This window comes from Hemicordylus capensis, chromosome 5 (genome assembly GCF_027244095.1).
Source record: "Hemicordylus capensis ecotype Gifberg chromosome 5, rHemCap1.1.pri, whole genome shotgun sequence".
Taxonomy (NCBI): domain Eukaryota; kingdom Metazoa; phylum Chordata; class Lepidosauria; order Squamata; family Cordylidae; genus Hemicordylus; species Hemicordylus capensis.
This window is the reverse complement of record NC_069661.1, coordinates 188,660,298-188,680,357: the sequence shown is the minus strand read 5'-3', so window position 1 is coordinate 188,680,357 and position 20,060 is coordinate 188,660,298. Positions and strand designations below refer to the sequence as shown.

Here is a 20,060-nt window from a genome sequence, read left to right as displayed (position 1 = left end):
AAGATGCACACTAACACTGTGTATCTTTACCTGTGCACAGTGTTGTCCTGTTTAATAGGCCAAAAGAACAGTTTTGGGTAAGCAGACTAACACTGTGGGAGGGTATGCAGGCCATTCAGCCATGACTGGAACTGGTGTTTGGTCCAGCAATCATATTGCTCAAGAAGATGTGGATATGGGTTGGAACTTGTGCTTGGATTCAGCCTAGGGACACTCCTAATTCCAGTCAAGTACTGTCTCTTGTACTTTCCCCCCCTTTTAATCTCGCTGTAATCCGGTTGTCCTGAGTTTGTTAGCTACCTCATGAATCTGATAAAGCTGATTACAGCCTTAAAAACCTCAACACCACTTATTAACATTTATGGTACCAAAGGATTATTGTTTCCCTGCAATGAACTAACTACTGAATCTTCTGGAGTTCAAGAAAATAAGCCAACCAGAAATTCAACTGATCAATTTTTCTTGAGCATATCTAAGTAAGAGATTAAACAGAGATCAAATACTTTCCCCCACTATTATACGAAAACACAAGTTTAAAAACTTGTATCTTATTTCAAAATGGATGTAGCAGTTAATTTTTAGATAACAGTCAACTCAGTTTGTGTAACTGTCATCTGTGCATCTTCCTTTGGATTCCTCTATCATTCATATTTCCAACTATTCTAAGGCCTTTTCTACAAAAAATGTACTCAGTGGTACTACTTGAAGGAAAATAAAAGGTGAGAATATATACTGTTGAAACTTTTATTACAGAATACGAGAAGGGAATGGTGGGGAAATATAGATGTACATTTGAAAATGAACTGGTCTTTAACACAATATAAGTTAAACAAATGAATAACCAGATGCCAATGCTAGATATGCCAACCCTTTATTCCGTAATCTGTTAAAAGTAAGTTCTTCGCACATTTCTGGTCCACATGTCTTTACTGCCTGCAGAATACTTAACAGGGGTAACGGTCTGGTACTCGTTTCCTGAAAGAAGAGAGTCAGGATTTAATACAGGCAGAGAAAATCATCTTCTACAGTTCTGCTCAAACTTTTCAAACTAACTGCAAGCCTACAACTCAAAGTCTTGATTAAATAATATAGAAGGGCATGTACAAGTTAGCTAGGAACAATCTAAAATAATTTAACAAACATTCTCATGATTACTACAAAAACACATTTAAAAGCCAAATGTTCTGGTAAATTGCTTTACTTTTAATGAAGACATTCCTACAAGAATTGGAAACATTTTAACATTGTTTTACCTTGGAGCTGCTTTAATAATGTCATCGACTCGGAGAATCACTTCTGCTGCTTCAGCAGCACTCAGCAAAACCTGCCGCTTCACTTGAAAGCTTTCAATCACTCCCAGACTTGCCATGTCTCCAATGGTACCCGCCTTCATGTCTTCAAGAGATTTAAAAAACATTTGTTTGATGTGAAAATGTGACAAGCAACTATTCAATTTATTTTGTATTCTCCGCCTTAGCGCTATAAAATGGGGTTTGTGATTATTAAAGTCCCGTGAATTCTCTACATTCAAACAACTATCATAAACAGTTTGAGTGGAAGAAGTGCATGAAGCTATGAGAGGTCTTTTCCCAAATCCCACAAAGAGCACCAAAGTGCAGAAGTGGGGAGCCACAGGGAAGGTAGTAATGGGTGACAAGGACAGCAGTGCTGGGGCTGAATGATCAAACCCCCATTGGATGGGGCAGGGGGGACCCAAAAGGAACTAGCTCAGGCAATCTCTTGTAAGATCCCATAGGGTTCTAAGATTGCCAAGATCAACAGAGGGGGCTAGCATCGATGATGGCACAGAGTGTGGAATTGAGGCTGGAGGTCCTGGTGTGGAGTCCAGCTTATATTTATTATTTATTTATTTAACATGTTTATACACCACCCAAAATGCAAGTCTCTGGGTAGTTTACAACAATACAATAAAAACAACAAATAAAAAGGTTAAGTTATTACAACAAATTTAATTTTAAAAATATAAAACCATGTTAACACTATTAAAAACTATCAAACTATTAAAACAGTATCTAACTAAAAGCCTGGGAGAACAAGTGTATCTTGACTGCCTTATACTGACAGTGAAACCCAGAGGTGCAGGCAACAGGTGTTGAAGTAGTCTCTCACCTCCATATCTGAGGAAATTATGGGGAGAGGGGAAGTCAAACAAGGAAGCAGAACCAGTGGGATCTCAACAGCACCACATAGAGATATGAAAATCCTCACCAAGTCCATAAGCAGTTTTCCCTTCAATGTGAGCAGCTCGAAGCTGAGAAACCAGATCTGCGCTGTCATAGCCAGCATTATCAGCTATGATAGTTGGGAGCTAATAAAAGAATACAGTTGTTAGATCATCATTAAAGGAATAAAGCTGCCAAACTACTGGCCAGTCACAAAAAAAGAAGAGAACATTAGTGGTTAAAAGGAAAATTTAAAAAATCAATCTTCGCTCTAGTTATTATGTTCACAGAACTTTTTGATCACAAATCTCCACTGGCCTTGAATTTGGCATGATTGTCTATATGGAAAAACAGGTTGCTCACCTGTAACTGGTGATCTGGTAGTGATCCGTTGATGTCCATTAGAATGGGCTCTGCGCCTGTGTGGAAGCCTCTTGGTGTCGAGTTCTACAGCTCCTTTTCGGCGCCTGCACCCCACCCCACATGACCATGTGGCTATTTAAGGCGGGAGATAGCGCAGGCACCTTGGTTCCTTGGAGACTGCCGAAGCAGTCGAAAAATCTGATGTAGCAGGTAAGTTCTACTATAAGAGGCAAGCACTACTGCGGAGGGGAGGTTCGGGAGGGTCTAATGGATATCAATGGATCACTACCAAATCATCAGTGCCAGGTGAGCAACCTGTTTGAACGAGGAGCCGCAGAAACCGAGTGAACCGATCTCTAAGGCGGTCGCAAAGAAACTGAGGGAACCTTAAATAGCTACGTGGTCACGTGCGGCGGGTTGCAGGCGCCGAAAAGGAGCTGTAGAACTCAACACCGAGAGGCTTCCGCACAGGCGCAGAACCCATTCTAATGGATTCAATGGATCACGCACCAACTCTCTCGCTCTCTCACACACACACACCTCTCTCTACACCTTTTAGATCCAGCTTTTGTTTGGGGGCAGTGAGGGAAATAATAGTGGCCAATATTTAGATCCAATGTGGAAGGGGGTTGCGATTTCAGACAATTCCCACCTTTCCACTGCAGCCACTTGTGCCACTTAAAACTATGTCCCTGAGGGCTAGGAGACCCTCTAGGACCTCATTTCAGGAAACCCTGGCAGCTGCAGAGGAAAAGGGAGGGAATCACTGAAAATCATAACACCCCCACTCCCACCCAAAAACGCTTTAGTGAGCTTTAAAAATTTTAAGTATGAATACTCCAAGTGTGTAAGCTTGATGCATAATCTGCATTGGTCAAAACTGAATGCACAGTCCTGTCAGTCTCTCCTTTATTGAATAGGGACAAATTAAAAATGCAGTCCAAATATCAAGGGACTGACAATTTTTAGAGAGACAGTAAGTCAACCAATACATTACATACCAGACAATACAAAAGGATCACACACATCACCACTGTACCGCTTCATAAGAAAGTGGTAAGTAGGACAGTGAGTTGAGTTGACATACCTCTTATAAGGGCTTTCCACCCTGACAAACACTGGATAGCACAGGAGAATGCAGACATATTATTCTAGCAGTTTTCCACAAAAGTGATCAATCATAGCAATGGAAGTTGGATTCCCTTTGATAAACTTCACTTGAAAGTTCAATCACCTAAAGGTTTAGCTGCTTAATCCGTGGGGGCCAATTTTGATCGGCACAGGTGAGACTGATAGGTATGCTTTATTTCTGAAGCTATTGTGACTAAGGTGTAACTGTTACAGGTTGAGTATCCCTTATCCGGACTGCTTGGGACCAGAAGTGTTCCGGATTTCGGAATATTTGCATAATGAGATATCTTGGGCACGGGATCCAAGTCTAAACACGAAAGGCTATTGTATTTTATTTTCTCTCTCTAAGTCTCTCCACCCTGCTTGCTTGCTCCTACATGCCTCCATTACGGTCCTTTTATTTGCATGGCAAGACCCCCCAGAGTGCTTCACATACAAGTGCTGAGAGAGTCTCGGCTACCTGCCCTGTGGGCCCTCTGGGCTGCCTGCAACACCACCACAGAGCCTGTGTTCACCAGCAACCTTTTTTCCCTGGCCAGAGGGAGGCCTCCGGAGCATGGGGACGCCGCCAATCAGCTGTTCGGTGGCGTCTGGGAGCCGAAAAGGCTGCAGGCCTATTGTGGAGAAAGCGGGGAAGCGCGCCTCCGCTTCCGCTTTCCCCAGCTACCTCTCACCAGCCAACAACAGAGACCAGCATACCCATAACCTCCCAGTTTTGACTACATGTTCAAAAGGAGCAAAACTGGGAATCTGCAAATGAGTGAGTGGTGTCTGGATTTCAGATGTCTGGATAAGGGATACTCAACCTGTATAAGTAATGAAAGAAAATATTCAAATAATGAATTATAGCCTTTGTTTAATAAATTGCAAATTCTCACACTTTCCTATCTCAAAAAGGCACCTATATTATTGCTGCAAAATATAATCAAGTAACAACATAGTTAACCGAACACTAACTTACCATTCTCAAGGCCTTAGCAAAAGACTCCATTGCAACCGATTCTTTGCCTGGTGTTCTGTTTGCAAGCTCTGTGACAGCATTTGCCATTAGCATCTCTGAACAACCTGCAATTTAGAAGAACCTGGAAACTTTACAACCAGCCTCGGCAACTATTAAAGATCATCACTGCACTGCTAACAAGTGTTTAATTTTTTTTAAAAAAAATCTGAATATTCACCTCCGCCATACACGGTTCTGGTATCTTTCACAGTCTGGGCAAGAACACAGAGGGCATCATGCAAAGATCTTTCTGCCTCATCTATTATCTGCTCTGTCGCACCACGCAGAACTATAGTGCAAGCTTCACCTAAAGAGTTACAAAATTGCAAAGAGAAAATTCAAATATTTCAAATTAACTTAACTGCAGACATCTCAGCCTCCTATTAACTGATACACCAAAGCCCAGTTCAAGTGTTACTTTGGCAGCATGACTGGCATCCTCAGCCTGGTTGGAAGCTATTGAAGGGAGATTGCAGTATTATGGATTTTCACCTGCAGCCATTCTTCATCTGCCTTATGAGGAGGCTAGGGGCAGACTTAAGGAAAGGATTCTGGATGTGGAATCTCAGATTGACAGGAGTCTAATTCCTAGGGGTGTTTTCCTGAATGTTGAAACTGTAAGCTATTCTCCAGCTAGATATTTATCTATTCTTACAGTACCTAAATTTCATAGGGCTTTAACTTTGGCCCATTGTAACGCCATGAATACAGCTGTGCTGCAGGGGAGATTCCAAAATATTCCTTATCATTGCCGTGTTTGTCCGTGTGGTTCGGGAGAAGTTGAGACGACTGCTCATGTTCTTTTGTATTGCCAATTTTATAGTGACATTAAGAAGAAATATATTTCACCTCAACTTATCCTGTTTCCAGGATTAACTGAAATGGATTATTTAAATTTAATTTTAAAGGCTTGTAAAGAGGAGTACTTAATGTTGCTAAATTCTGTTATATTTGTGGTGTTATTCGGAATGCAGTTGTTAATTCTAAATGATTTTATTTTTGTAATTCTGGCCATTGGCTGTATACTGACTGGCATCTCCCCTGATTGTAGCACTGATGTTATCTGAAGTTCTGCATTACATAGGTAACCAAGTGTCACATCACCTTCCCACCCCTAATCAGGGCTGCTATTGCTAGGCAAGGGGAAGTACCCCTGTCATCTATGCAACCCACAGTGACAAAGAAGGAACCAGAAAATAATATAAGGTAAGTATGGGGTTCAGTAGCAACAATGCCACAAAAGCAGCTTTTGAACAAGGCCTTAGATGCAGATCTCGTAAAAACGTATGTTTAATTTTAAGCTCAAATTAATAAAGTTACCGAAGTAGTGGTCAAAGGTTCTATATCACCCCTTTGATACAATCTATGTAGTGGGTACAAGGGAAGTTTGCAGTAATTACATGTTACAAATGGTAGCAGTAGGGTTTCCTAATCCAAACCACAAAATTCATTTTCATCAGTATAGTGGATTGACAAAGGCTTTCATTTTAATCTAGCCATGCTGGTAGGAACACTGGCATTCTACTCTGTACCAGTTACAAAACTTTGGCATTCTTATGGCAACAAGAGTGTTTTTCTCTCCTGAAGGCTGCAATTTTAAGCACATTTACCCTTGGAGTAAGTTCCACTGAACTAAGTGGGACTTAATTCTAAGGAAACACGTGTAGGATTGTGTTGCCAAAGTGTTAATGTTTGTTTATAACTTATTATTTTGATAAAGCGATATTCTATATGCATCTCTTATTTTAAATTTAGCATATTCATGTGATCTGCGCTCATCAGCTGTTGGGAACAATGTAATATGGGAGACAGGTAAAATAAGCACAAACTGAATTCAATGTTCAGGTTCTCCTTCAAAAATGTTGCTTTACTTATATTTGTTATAAACATCTGTCATTAAAAGCATACAATAGTAAAACCTGTATTAAAGCACCTAGTAGTAAAACCTACCCATAGCAACTCCAGAGAAATGAATAAGTTTATCTTCACCAATCATGACTTCTTCAATCAGCTTACAGCTTCCTAGTTTTACTAGTTCTGGATGATCAAAAGTTGAAGCAATTTCACCTCCTAAGAAAGCACACACTCACGTTAACCTTTTTGATTAGTATGAAATAGCACCGCCAAGAAACACATGAAATAAAAGCTATGAAGTTAGCCAGCTAACTTCCCAAAACTTCAACACACACCGCTAGATGAAGAAGTTCAAACAAATTACTTCTCACGCATTGCTTTCTGGCTCTCATGGCTTCAAAGATACATGTCATTCAGTACTACTATGCTACCCTTCACTTCGCAATTTAAGTTGTGAAGACACTGTCAGGGTGATGAGGACTGATAACCATGGTTAGTTTTGACAATATCCAGCCCGGACCTTCATTGCAATAATGTTTAAATAGCCCGTTACCGAACAGACACAAAGTAGGCACATACAAGTTTGGAAGCAAGACTCATGTAGGATAACTCTCCCTGCCATATGGTCCTGCCAGCTGAGAGCATCAATGGAGGTCCTGCAAGGTATCCTGCAACTACTAGAGGGAGGTGCAGCTGGTAGAGACATGGGGCATGCCCTTTTCAGTTGCAACCCCCAAACTTTAGAACATTTCTTCTCCAGCTCCAAGTCCATTTGAAGGACTTTTTTGTTTTGTTGGAATGCCTTTTCCTTCTCTTGCAGGTATGTTGCTGTTTTGCAAGGTTCAGGTTTGTTGGTTGTTTTTATAGATATACTTATTTTTATTCCTGTAAGCATTTTTTGAATGATTAAAAAAAATACAGTCAGTACTATGCAGTACTTTAAGAGCTCTCTTTTGGGCAGAAAAACAGCCTATGAACCTATAGCCTGCGCAATGGGCCTCCAAAATGGCCACCACGCTGGAGAGGGAAGGCCTGAATGGGCTGAAGAGCCAGCAGAATGGCCAGTCAGAGTGGCAAGGCTGGTGGGGGGAGGGGGACCCCCCGCTGGACACACACCCCCGTCATCTAGAGGAAGTCCCCAGGAGGGGTTGATTTTTTTAAAAGTTGTTTTTTTGGGGGTGGTCGCGAAACCCCCCACCAGACCAAAGCGGGGGAGGGGGGTGTTGAGGGGGGTGCCAGACCGAACTGGCCCTGTCCAGATTCAAACCGAACTGGGCTAGCCAGCTGCGTGCATACCCCTGCTCCTCACCCCCAGGAGCACTTTGAGAGATGCAAACAACTGCAGTGGAAAGGGGTAGGGAAAGCCTGACTGCATGCGCAGAATGCTGCCTGCAGTTCTTTCAATCCAAGGCAGAGTCTTTCAAATGTCAGGATAAAGCCCAGAACATTCAAGATCAAAGGACCACACAGTGCCCTGAATACAATTTAGAATGCCCATGTTGGCCCATCTATTACACCTCTGAATATGTGACATCTTCAAGTAATAATTTCTTTAAAGACATTTCTTCCACTTTCTCTAAACCAACTGAATTGGAAAATCATTGTAAATAGAAAGCTAACATTCAACAACATGGTCTATGGAGATATGTGCCTTAATCCCAGACTGAATGACTGACAACATGATATTCAATTCCAATTCTAGCTACACACTGATCCGAGAATAAATCATTTTTCACTGTACCTGTAACAAGAGCCAGACGTTCTACTCCAGCAAAATCAGCATGTTCAATAGCCATAACGCCAGCAGCAGCAAACATTTGTTCTGGGTAGTTATAGATCAATTGCCTAGAATTAAAATGTTTATACAATAATTTGGCAGAAAACAGTGGATACCATCTGCAGTAAAAGTTGTGTGAGCAGAACACCTGCACGTACAGCAGGAGGCGAGGGGAGGGAAGACTGGGATTTTTGGCAACTCACCCTTCACTTTGCTACACCCTGAAAATCTACTCTCGGGCATCTCCCATCCTCAGAAATATAGTTTTGGTAGGTAAAGAGGGAAGACTTGGGGACAGAGGGAAGGAGAAATCGCTAAAAATTGCCCTTCCCCCCACTGCATGAGCAGAAGCGCTCGGTTCATGCAACTTTGACTAAGGATGCTATGCATTTATTTCCCAATTATATTACATTAACAAACGCTCCCCAATGTGTACATGCTTGAAGAATACAAGCTATTTACTGGTAAGTTTTTGGACATATATTTACAATTATATGTACATTTATATATGTGGGGACCAATGACATAGCTCAACAGTATCTCTGCAAACTTAAAATTTTAAAATAGTTATGTAGCAGCTGGATGTTAATTGAGGTTCTAAAGTGTCAATCTACGTGTTCTGAACAATGCACAGAAACATACCTGTTGATAAAGCAGTTTATTCCATGCTTCAAAATACGCTCAACCTTCTCCTTCATTTTCTCTTTTTCTGCTTGTTCTATTTCTGCTACCTTTGCCGTAGAATCCACTCTTACACGGGAACCAAATATCTAAATTGAAGTATAAAGAAGGCAACATTTATTTATCTATCATATTTCTATACCACCTGATACAGACATCTCTAGGTGGTGTACAAAATTTTTACTATACACTTAAACTGCTTTGATTATGTTTTAAAAAATGTATCACAAAATCATGCACCTTAATTTTATCGGTATCCATGCCAGTATTTGCAATAAGTATCTTTGCATTTTCAATTCTTTTTGGCTGGTTGACTCCTATCTTTTTATCCAACAAAAATCCTAAAAAGAAAAGAACCAGGCATGTGTTATAAGAACATTAGAAGGTACCGACTAGCTGAATACTTCTGAGGCTGCAAAGTCAATTTACAATTATTTGGATAGCATGTATTTTTAAAGACAGGGAAATTCATTTTTTTATCTCATTGCCTGGAATAAAATTAAAAATATTTTTTTATTCCTGGAAATTGTTTAGTTTATGGCATTTATACCTGCCCTTCTTCTATCATGGAACTCAAGCTGGTGTACATGGGATTCCCAGGTGGTCATCCATCAAGGGACTGGCCAGACCTAGACTTCCTTAGCATCATCATCAGTACAATGGGGAAAACCGCAAACTTTGACTGGGAAAATATTAACTCACACAACGGTTAAGTCCAATTGGATCAAATACCAGAAGTTCCTTAAATTTAAGACTAGTTCAGATGCTCATTCCATACTAGAGTTGGGGGCCCCTTCCAGAGCAGGATGGAATGTAGCATGGGGGTGGGGGGGCTGCAGCAGAAACTGGGGTTCAAAAGGGGATAAAAACAGGAGGGATGTGCAATTAACATGCGAATAGATTTGCACTTAATCAGCGGTGATTCATGGATTTGACTGTGAACTGAGGGGCTGATTCAAGATCAAATCAAATCAGGCCTGATTTGGCATGAATCTATTTGTGCAGTCATTTTGACAGGCTTTCCCTCCTTGCTGATTGGTTCTCTGGCACTAGCTTGCAATTGGCTTGATATCTCCTTGGTTCTAGGTTGGCTTGTTGTCATTAAAATCAAGTGTTGGCATGGAAAACTGTGCCCCTTTTGTCTGGGGCGGGCGAGGAAAACTTTAGAGGGAATTTCAAAATGTATTGAAACTGACCGGGAGGCAGAGAGGAAAAGAAGATACATCAGGAGGATGAAGGTTTGATTTTGCCGTTCCCCCAACCATCCCGCTCAATACTGAGTATATTATTGCTGTTATAACTGTTTTGCTATTCTCAGACTGAGCGGGGGGGGGGGGGGGGAGGAGAAGAGAATTTAAGAATGTATTCAAAGGGACTGGGAGACAGAGAGAGCCCTTACATCTAGGGATGTGCACAGAACCAGCTGGCCCAGTTCGGTTCGAGTCCTGAGCAGACTCAAACCTGACCAGAACAATTGGGTCCAGCAATCCCTTGAACGCCAGCGGTCCGGGGGTGTGCGTGTTCACGAGTTGTTTCTTTTCTTCTTTTTCGTTTTTACAGCACTTAACCCCATTGGGGGGAGCTCCTTGAGGCGGCAGAGGGATCTGGGGAGGTTCCCCCTCCCCCCTCCGTTATCACCACCTCCCGCCAGTTTAGCCAGTTCTTCGGCATGTTTGGGCCTCCGTAGATCGGTGCGGCGGCCATTTTGGAGGCCGCTGCACATGTGCAAATGGCCTCTGCAAGTCCTGGCATGACCCAGAGCCTCACAGAGGCCATATGTGCATGCACGGTGGAATCCAAAATGGCCACCACACCGATCTATGGAGGCCAGAATGGGCCAAAGAACTGGCAACGGAGGCCGGCAGGGGGAACCACCGTGGACACACACACACACCCCCGCCACCTCAAGGAACTCCCTCAAAGGGTTAAGTGCTGTTAATTAAAAAAAACAAAACAAAACATCTCACAAACCGCTGAACAGTCCAAGAGTGTCCGGTCTGGGGTCAAACCAAACAGGGGGTTGTTCAGTTTGACCCCAAATACTTGAAGCGAACCGGCTCGATGTCAAGCCGGTTTGCACACCCTTACTTACATTAGGAGAAGCAAAGAGATTTGTTTTGTGAGGGTTTTTTTCCTCAGCACTGAGTACAATGCTGTGCTCTTGCTTGCTGCTTTAACTATCTGGTTTTGCTGGATTTCAGATTGACAAAGGCAGAATTTGGGTGCCTGCCTGCCTTGAGCTGTGGTTTGGTATATTTGCAAGATGGTAGTGTGGCGCAAAATGGACAGTGGCAGCTGAGAGACAGGGAGCGTGTAATTTATATTTCTTGGCTATTGCTGTGATGAGCTCTATGAGAGTAATTTGTGCTTCAGTGCTCTGGTCCACTCTGCAATCTGCATTGCAAGGTGTACTCACTCAATCAAAACATGATTGAAGACATTGCTGTAGTTGAGCTATGCTGGCTAGGTGCTAAGGGTGCTGCTCTGCTGTGGCAGCTGTTGAAAGTAAGGACGGAGTCATGACTGTGTGTGAGAGCACAATTTGTGCTAATGATCTTACTGCAGTGCAGGCACAGTGGCTGGCAACAGATTCTTGGGCAGTGAATCTTTTTTTCTTTTTTTTTTGCCATCTTTGGACTGCGTGTTTGGCAAAATGTGTTCTGTGTTAGGAAGGACTGTGTGCTGATTCTGTTTTACAGTGTTTTTCAGGGCAGGGTCACAAAATGTGTACACAGCGCACTTTGATTGTTTTGCCCACAGGGAACAATGGGGAACTCAAACCACCCCATTGTTCCCCATGTGTAGGTCCTAGGAACATCAAAGTGGGCTAAGCGGTACGGCATGATAGGTGCTACCTAGCACCCAACCCACAAAAGAAATAGGCAAGCAGGCAATGTTAAAAAAATATTTTAACTTAACTCCCTGCTAACTGGGCAAAGCAGCACCTTTTAACGTGGTGATTCTCTTTATTTAGCAGGGGGAGAGTAACTGGCCCTATCCACCCGCAGCACAGTACTTCCAGTGACTGTTGCTGGTGTCTATCTTGTGGGGTTTTTTTAAGAATGTGAGCCCTTTGGGGACAGGGAGCCATCTTCTTACTTATTATTTCTCTGTGTAAACCACCCTGAGCCATTTTTGGAAGGGCGGTATAGAAATCGAATTAACAACAACTCCCCATAGGATCCTATGGGATTTGTTTTTTGAAAGTTTAACTTTTTTTTTCATTGCCTGCTTGCTGTTTTGGGGGGGGTTGGGTGATAGGTAGCACTCATATCCTACCATCCAACCCAATGGTGTCCCTAGGACCTACCCATGGGGAATTGAGTGATTCAAGTTTCCCATTGTTTCCTATTTCAAATTTGTTCCCTATCCACAAATTTCTAGCAAATTTTCAATTCATTAGTCAAACCTTCAATGAATCGATTTGAATGTTTGCAATTCGATGTTGAATTGAACAAAAAACAATCTGAACACCACTAAAAAACAGCCTGCCGCCATGCAATTAGAACTACTGCTGCTCCTCTTAAGAGTACAAAGAATACAGCCCAATGTTTCTATTCAGTAACCCACATTTTTATACATAGTGATAAGCTTGCTATTTTATCATCACAGTAAGCACTTGCAAGGTTTCCTGCAAAACATCTCATCACACAGTTTATTGAATGACAGTCAAATAAAAGGATACCTTCATCCAAATAAGAGTCTATTAGACTGCCACCTAGCTTCTTGATGACATGAATCGCTTCCAAGTTACCAGATCCCTTCAGCCGAAGGACAGCATCCACTGCAAGTTTAGCAAAGTGATCTTTATGATGAGTAAGCAGTTTTGAGGAGAGAGTTGTTTCTGCAATGCTCATTAAGTCTTCATGAAACTGTGTTTCATTTTCACTGAAAACATACCAAAAAAAGCTTAGAATGCAATATCCATTTATAAAATGGCCATGATCTACCGGGCCACATGGCACGTTGCAACAAAGCTTCCAAGTCCAGATTTTCCTACAGAAACAACCAACAGCTGACAAACTGCTCTCTAAACCTGGAGTAGGATCTTTACTGCATGACCACCAGTCAATACAAAAAAATTACAAGAACCAGAGACAAAAGGACACTACGTAAACATAATCACCTAAATAAATATAAAACAGACTACAAATTAAAATATTTGTCCATGTCAAATGGCCAAAAGTTTTCTTCAACTTTTCAGACACATGAACAAATTTAACTAACTGAATAACTTTAGGAATATCAACAAATCTGGAGAAATTTCAGTACTTTCAACATAATACCAGAAACTCATGTCCGAAACAAAAAAAGTGAGGAAGTCCAATGTATGCACATAAGCCCTTGGATGTGCATAGTAGTCTGTGGTTGAACCACGCAATGAATCATTAGGTATTGTTCTCAAATACTAAACAATTTCAGCATTTGAAATCCATGAATACCAAAGTCTTATAACAGATTTTACCATCAACATTCCAAATTCTAGAATACAGAACATATTTCCAATTCAAGGCAGTCTTGATCAGGTAATTCCCTGACAAGCTGTCTAGCGGCCCAGGTGAGGTGAAATCTTGCCTCTTAGGGATGAAAACCATGCTTAACATTTCTACTCAACACTGGGTAGAACTGAGCACACTTACAAGGAGGAGGGCTAATTCTCCCTTGTTGGTACAACAGGAGCAGCAAGCAGTAATAAGGAACTGCGGAATAGACATTTCACATCCTCCTCCTCCTACTCCAGAACTCTTGGGAGCGGTTGGAAAAGCCAGCAGCTGAAGACCGTCCAGCTGCCTTGGAGAGATGTTCCATTCATACAAACAACTGTGCTATCTGGCTCTGGTTGCTAAATAACACACTTGAAGGAGAAGCTATTTTTCAGATACCACGAATATTTATATTGCCTTCACCGCTTTTTTAACTTTTAAAAATCTTACTATATTTAGTGTAGGTTAATTTTCTGTCAACTACCAATTATCAGACAAAATATACTTACTTTTAGTAAATACTAGTATGTTTAAGCCCGTTATAATAACGGGCACTAGCCTTTTTTTTACACACACACCCTTTTTTTTTAACCTGTCTGTTTCTTTCTTTATCTGTCTCTCCTTGTGTGTGTGTGTGTGTTTTCCTGTTTCTTTTGTTTCCCCCTCTTCCCCCTTTTTTTTTTGCTTTCTTCTCCCTTGTGTCAAAATCTTGAGGGTTCCCCCCCCTCTGTCCTCCCGCTGCCCGCTCACCCACCCTCCCAGCTTCCCAAAATCTCCTTCCCCGCTCCCCCCCCATGATTAAAGGCCAAATTGGCCCATGAGAAGGCCTCCGCCCCCGCCTATCGCCCACCCTCCCACTCAGTTGCCCGAGCCCACCTTTCTTGCTTCAGCCCGCGGCAGTCGAACGGAGAATAAGCATAATTCGCAAAGAGGAAGTGAGGAGCTCACGAACAGAGTTCCTCTCTGTGCTAATCTGCTGCCCATACTGTTGCAATGGACGCAATTGGCGTCCTTTGCGTCCATAGCGGCAGTTTGGGCAGTAGCTTAGCACAGAGAGGAGCTCTGTTCGTGAGCTCCTCATTTCTTCTTCGCGAATTATGTTTTTTCTTCGCCCGACTGTTGCGGGCTGGAGCGGGTAAGGTGGGCTCAGGCCGCTGGGTGGGCTATAGGCAGGGGTGGCGGCCTTCTCATGGGCCATTTTGGCCCTTATTCATTTGAGGGGGGGAGCGGGGAAGGAGATTTTGGGAAGCTGGGAGGGCGGGTGAGCGGGGTGGCGGCCGCGGTGGGGTACATTTGTGCCAGGGCAAGGGCAATTTTGGGGCCGGCCAAGGGATCTTTCGTTTTTTTGTTGTCCATGCTTGGCGGCGCGGCCAGGCCTCGGCGGCGGCTTCGCCACCACGTCGGCCGGAATGGGGACCCTGCCGCCACCGCCGTGCTTCATGCCCCGGCCGGTCTTCCCGGTCTTCCATGCCACGGCCGGTCTTCTCCTTGGCGGCGCCGCCAGGCCTCGGCCGGCTTTCCCTGCTACCTCTTCCCCCCTCAATCACCGGCCGGGCGGTCTCTGGAGACGCCGCTGCTGGCCTCCACGGCCGGGCCCTTCGCGGTTGGCTCTGTGCCACTGGCCGCTGCTGGCCTCCACTCCGTCCCCCGTCTTGGGCTCCATCTCTTTCGGCCGAGGTGGTGGCTCTGCCGCCGCCTCGGCCAGTTTCTCCCGCCGCCGCTTCTCCGGCTTCTTCGGGGCGGCCGCTTGTGGCTGCCCAACATGGCCGCCGTGTGCTGGCAGTCGTGCCTCCCTCGGGCTGTTCTGAGCATGCGCTCCGCGCATGCCCAGAACATCCGAGGGAGGCACGGACACATGCTTGGTTGTCCACGGACGGACACCAAGCCTTTTATTAGAGAGGATACAAATATCTGTAGTGACATGTGGCAGAATTTGGAATGTGAGGACTCACTCAAGTGTTTCAAGCCTGTCACAGGCTAACAAGGCTGGAGTGGGCCCAGAGACAAAATTTTAAAACGGGCCCCTCGCTGACACACACACACACAAACACACACACACACAATGTGACTTGCCTCTGGGGGCCCCCTCGAGGCGTGGGGGCCCCCAGGCAGCCGCCTCCCCTTGCCTAATAGTAGTTATGCCCCTGAAGCCTGTGTTTGTTGGCAAAACAAGAGCCATAACTTGTTTCAAGTAGCATGAAACCTTTCTTTCAGGAAAGCAAATAGCACTGAATTCTTAATGCTGTTTCCTTCCCATATGTATCTGCAAAGCACCTGCCATTATTTACTTAATATTTAAGCCTGATGGTTCAGGAGATAAATGCCACTAGTTTAAGACAAGAACCAACCCATGATCCACAGCAGATTTCACCAAGGCTTCTCTTGCTGCTTTTGTGGCTTCTCTCCAACCTGCAATGATGATTTGAGGATGGATCTTCCTTGCAATTAATAGTTCTGCCTCCTATTAAAAGAAATAATGTCATTTATCTTAATGTAAATCTGAAATTAAGCAGCATGCATAGCTAGTTCTTCAGTGAGTACATGCCACTTCATAGTGTATTTTAGTTGCACATACTAGTTGTTTTAATGCAGTAATAGCTCAAACAGTAAGCCATACACATGATGAATTCTGAGTTGTCTATGAAGATTACCTGGAAACTATGACTAATATAAGCCACCAAAAAATGGTATTTTAGGCATACCTTATATCAATTTTTATTTTATAATATAATATATAAGTTATTAGTTTAGTGATACATTTGCAGGATTTTCTCATCTAAAATTATGCAGTGCTAAACTATAAATAGCTAAAGAAAAATATTCTGAATCATTTTACTTTACAACACAAACACAGACCAAAGCATCAATTATGCTACTTTGAAGAGATTAGAACTTTCTGTAGATCATGTGATTAAAGTATATAAACTTAGTACCTCAATGTATTGGAATATTTTTAGTAAGAAATGCACATGAAGTTAGGATAAAATATCAATATTTTGTTACCCTTAGTAATTCAGCTGCAAGAACAGTGACTGAAGTAGTCCCATCTCCAACTTCATCATCTTGAACCTTTGACATATCTGTAAGGAGATATGTAAAGAATATTAGCTTTATTGCTGAAATATATATTACTTTATCTTCATTAGTTGCGTGGGGGCTGCACAGACACTACCACTTTAGAAACAGTTTTTATTTAACAGCAGTTTCTGGTATACAGAAATGTCAATCACATCCACCAGGGCTGTTATGTTACCAGTTCTTTAAGTACCCCAAATAGGTCCTTCTTCCATTCCAATCCCAGGTCACAGCTAGCAGAAGCAGAATTCTGAAAAACATAGGTTGCACATCCCGCTTTTCCTGGCACATAACTTTTTATCGTCTTGGTTCAGACACACAGCATGGCATAGTGGGCAGAGTACCAGTCTTTGACTGGAGAGACAAAGGTAAACTGCATATTTTTCACTGGAATCAGAGCATGTACAGTTTTGTACATCAACCTCACTGCAAAACAGTTAATCAAACTTACCAACCAAAACCTTGGCTGCAGGGTTGTCAACTCCAATAGCTTTTAAGATAGTTGCCCCATCATTGGTTACTGTCACTGTGCCCTCTCTTCCAGTACTGAGAAGAATCTTGTCCTGTAAGATTCAAGTACAGCAATATTATATATTTTACTCACAGTGATAACAGTGATAAGGACAACATGCCATAAGTTGTGCTGTCTAACTTCCATAACTTCCAAATATATTACCATGCCTTTGGGTCCCAATGTGCTTTTAACAAGGTCTCCAATGGCAATTGCTCCAACAAAAGATGACTGGAATTTTAAAAAGAAGAAAGAGAATTAAAATACACAACTAACCAGAATCGGTACAAGCTCTAATTTATGAAGCAAAGCCCAAATGTAGTTTCTGAAACCAGTGACAAGTAACATTCAACTTACCAGCCGGGCAGTCTCTGCTCTCTCTTCATCGGCACCAGCCTTGAAAATGTTCACAGGTGCTAGGGACATGGATGCCTGAAATAACAGTAACCACCATGATGATGCTTAACATATAACAAAGACTTAACCTTTGAAATGTTTTACCAAGTAGCAGCTTTTTACTTAACAATACAATTACTACATGAACTGTGTGTTTATTTGTTCTCTTCATTTCACAGATCTATACTTTTAAAGTGTGCAATTAAACACTGGGTTCAATTAAGAGTCAACTATCACAAAGAATGAAGTGATCTCAACTGAACTCACTCATGCCCTTTTCCAGGAATAGTAAAATTGTACTTTAATATTTTACCATATACAGTATTTACTATAACAACCATGTTACCTTGTTAATGTGACTATAGTTAATAAGATCAGAGGGGCGCTAGTCTTGTGGTAACAAGCATGACTTGTCCCCTTAGCTAAGCAGGGTCCACCCTGGTTGCAAATGAATGGGAGGCTTGATGTTAAGCACTGTCAGGTATTCCCCTTAGGGGATGGAGCCACTCTGAGAAGAGCATCTAGGTTCCATGTTCCGTTCCTGGCATCTCCAGATAGAGCTGAGAGAGATTCCTGCCTGTAACCTTGGAGAAGCAGCTGCCGTCTGTGTAGACAATACTGAGCTAAATGGACATATGGCCTGACTCAGTATATGGCAGCTTTCTATGTTCCTGACTACACATTGTACCTATATGCCTATGGAATACGACTGAAAGACACACACACACACCCCACCTTTTTAGATGAATGTACGTTTTTTCATTCAACCTTGTGAATGAAATACTACCTACTATTAAACAGAACTACTTAAGGATTCACTTCTCCAAGGAAGCCATCTACGGATCTGAAAAGTATATCCAATTGATATGAAATATTGTTTAAGCGTTTCAACTTTGTTGCCCTCCAAACTTACACTGGGCAGAGAACGAAGAAAAAGGGGGAAAGGAAATCTGAAACAGCGCAAGGGAAAATAGGCCAGGTTTCCATTAAAGCTGACTGGCCTCAGGTCCAAACTTTCTCTCAAGCGGACTGCCTACAAATAACTGTAACAAGGCTGCCCGACAGTCTGATTTTCAACAGCAGTAGCAGCAGCTGCCACCTTTGTCTCTGATGCCAACTATGTCTGGAGAGGCGCGTCCTTTACACACCATCGCGGAACGTAAAAAGGAAAGAGAAAAGCATCCAGCACATAGCAACTACTAAAGAAACGGGATCATGAAACAACGTCATTCTTCGCAAAGAAAATATAAAGGAAAGAGAGGGGGGGGGACTGGCGCCTCTCAGGCCCCGAGTCCCAGGGGCGTCTCCCTACGCCAATGTGGAAAGCGCCTCTCTTGAAGGCTCGAAATTCACGGATTACACAGCACCGCCGGCACCTGACCGGGCTCGACAGCCACCTCGGCCTCTTCCTTCAAAGCCATTTCTGGAATGTTCGATGCCGCTGTTTAGTCTCTTGCCCCCACCCACTCCCGCTCCCCCGTAGGTAGCGGCCTATGAATGAAGGCGCTTCTCCATGGCCTGCTACCCACAGTTCGAGGTCAGAGCGGGTGGAGGAAACCTCAGGACTCACCATGGTGAAGACAGCGACGGTCTTAAGGCCGCTGCTCCGATCTTTCCAGCCGCCTCGTGCACGGAGTTGCTGCAAGCGCGCGCTCGAGCCCACGAGCTTCTCCCAACGAACACCGGAAATGGCGTTCCCCCCCCAACGTCGCCGGAGAAGGAAGAACCGCTGACATGTTGGACATTGCATCCTGGGAGTTGTAGTTCTCTCTCTCTCTCATCTGAGGCGGTGCCCCCGACGACAGTGGTCTTCTTGGTGTTGGCCCACGCGTGCCGTGAGAAGACGCTAACCCAAGGATCGGCACGCGCACCACAACGAGTGGGGAAGATGTGGTTCGAACTTGGCTAACTTCGGGCGAACAGATATTCTGTAGGGCTCCTCCCGCTTTTGTAGTTACAATTTGCCCTGTTAGATTATTGAGAGACAGACAGGGGAAGGCAAGGCAAGCTGCACCTGCCGAAGCCTATTAACGCTATGTCAGAAGCCCGCTGTTTTATGTATCTGCAAGGTCTCATTTACAACACAAGCACACACGCGCACTCGTACAACTTTCGGCTGCTGCAGTCTTATTATATATCCGATCGCCCTGGGGTAGGCTTTTAGCCTACTTTTCAAAAGGGAGGAAGGCGGAGATAACAGAGTGTGTGTGTGTCCCTCTCCAATATAGGTTGCGTTTACATTCTGATACCAAATTCACAGCACACGGGATGGGGTCCTAGAGACCCCCAGGGGATATTATTGCCAATCCGCCATGTTTCCACATGGTTGCTACTCAAAGTATAAACAACCCATATGCACTTGGGATGGGATTCTAGGTAAGAGACGCCACGTTAGAAGAGGCAGAGAACAGGCTTTAATAGAACTACGTCTGTCGTTTTCCTTCTTTCCAAGATCTGCAGCTTTTAATAGGCTGCAGCAAGGTTTAGCCAATCAATCAAAAGTGTTTTGGCCAGTTAAAAGGGTTGTGTGTTTAAGAACTTTTAGATTAGGCAGCAAATACTTTTTGCACATTTTTTTTTGTAATACTTTTTATAAAAAAATACT

General features: G+C 43.3%; 1 protein-coding gene across 2 annotated transcripts; it reads right to left on the bottom strand.

The window, feature by feature from the left end:
• Positions 1-730: 730 nt before the first annotated feature.
• CCT2 (chaperonin containing TCP1 subunit 2) lies at positions 731-19,220 on the bottom strand. 2 transcript variants are annotated; one of them, XM_053252591.1, is made up of 16 exons: positions 19,026-19,220; positions 17,417-17,491; positions 17,225-17,290; positions 17,000-17,111; positions 16,477-16,553; positions 15,822-15,934; positions 12,675-12,877; positions 9,230-9,330; positions 8,951-9,078; positions 8,273-8,376; positions 6,628-6,747; positions 4,856-4,984; positions 4,639-4,742; positions 2,230-2,329; positions 1,254-1,395; positions 731-975 (listed from the first exon to the last, which is right to left on the bottom strand). In XM_053252591.1, the coding sequence occupies exons 1-16, from the start codon at positions 19,203-19,205 to the stop codon at positions 945-947; spliced, it is 1,785 nt and encodes a 594-aa protein (XP_053108566.1). In that variant the 5' UTR covers positions 19,206-19,220; the 3' UTR covers positions 731-944. The 2 variants fall into 2 exon arrangements, with proteins under 2 accessions (XP_053108566.1, XP_053108567.1); XM_053252592.1 differs by lacking the exon at positions 19,026-19,220 and adding an exon at positions 18,369-18,873.
• Between the last annotated feature and the right edge of the window lie 840 nt (positions 19,221-20,060).

Bases quoted from the DNA above. Each gene is read 5' to 3' on its own strand.
- CCT2 (XM_053252591.1), bottom strand. From the start codon at position 19,205: ATGCAATGTCCAACATGTCAGCGGTTCTTCCTTCTCCGGCGACGTTGG. The intron at 17,492-19,025 runs GTGAGTCCTGAG...CTGTTATTTCAG, and splicing joins CCGTCGCTGTCTTCACCATG to GCATCCATGTCCCTAGCACC. The intron at 8,377-8,950 runs GTATGTTTCTGT...TTTTAATTCTAG, and splicing joins ATAAACTGCTTTATCAACAG to GCAATTGATCTATAACTACC.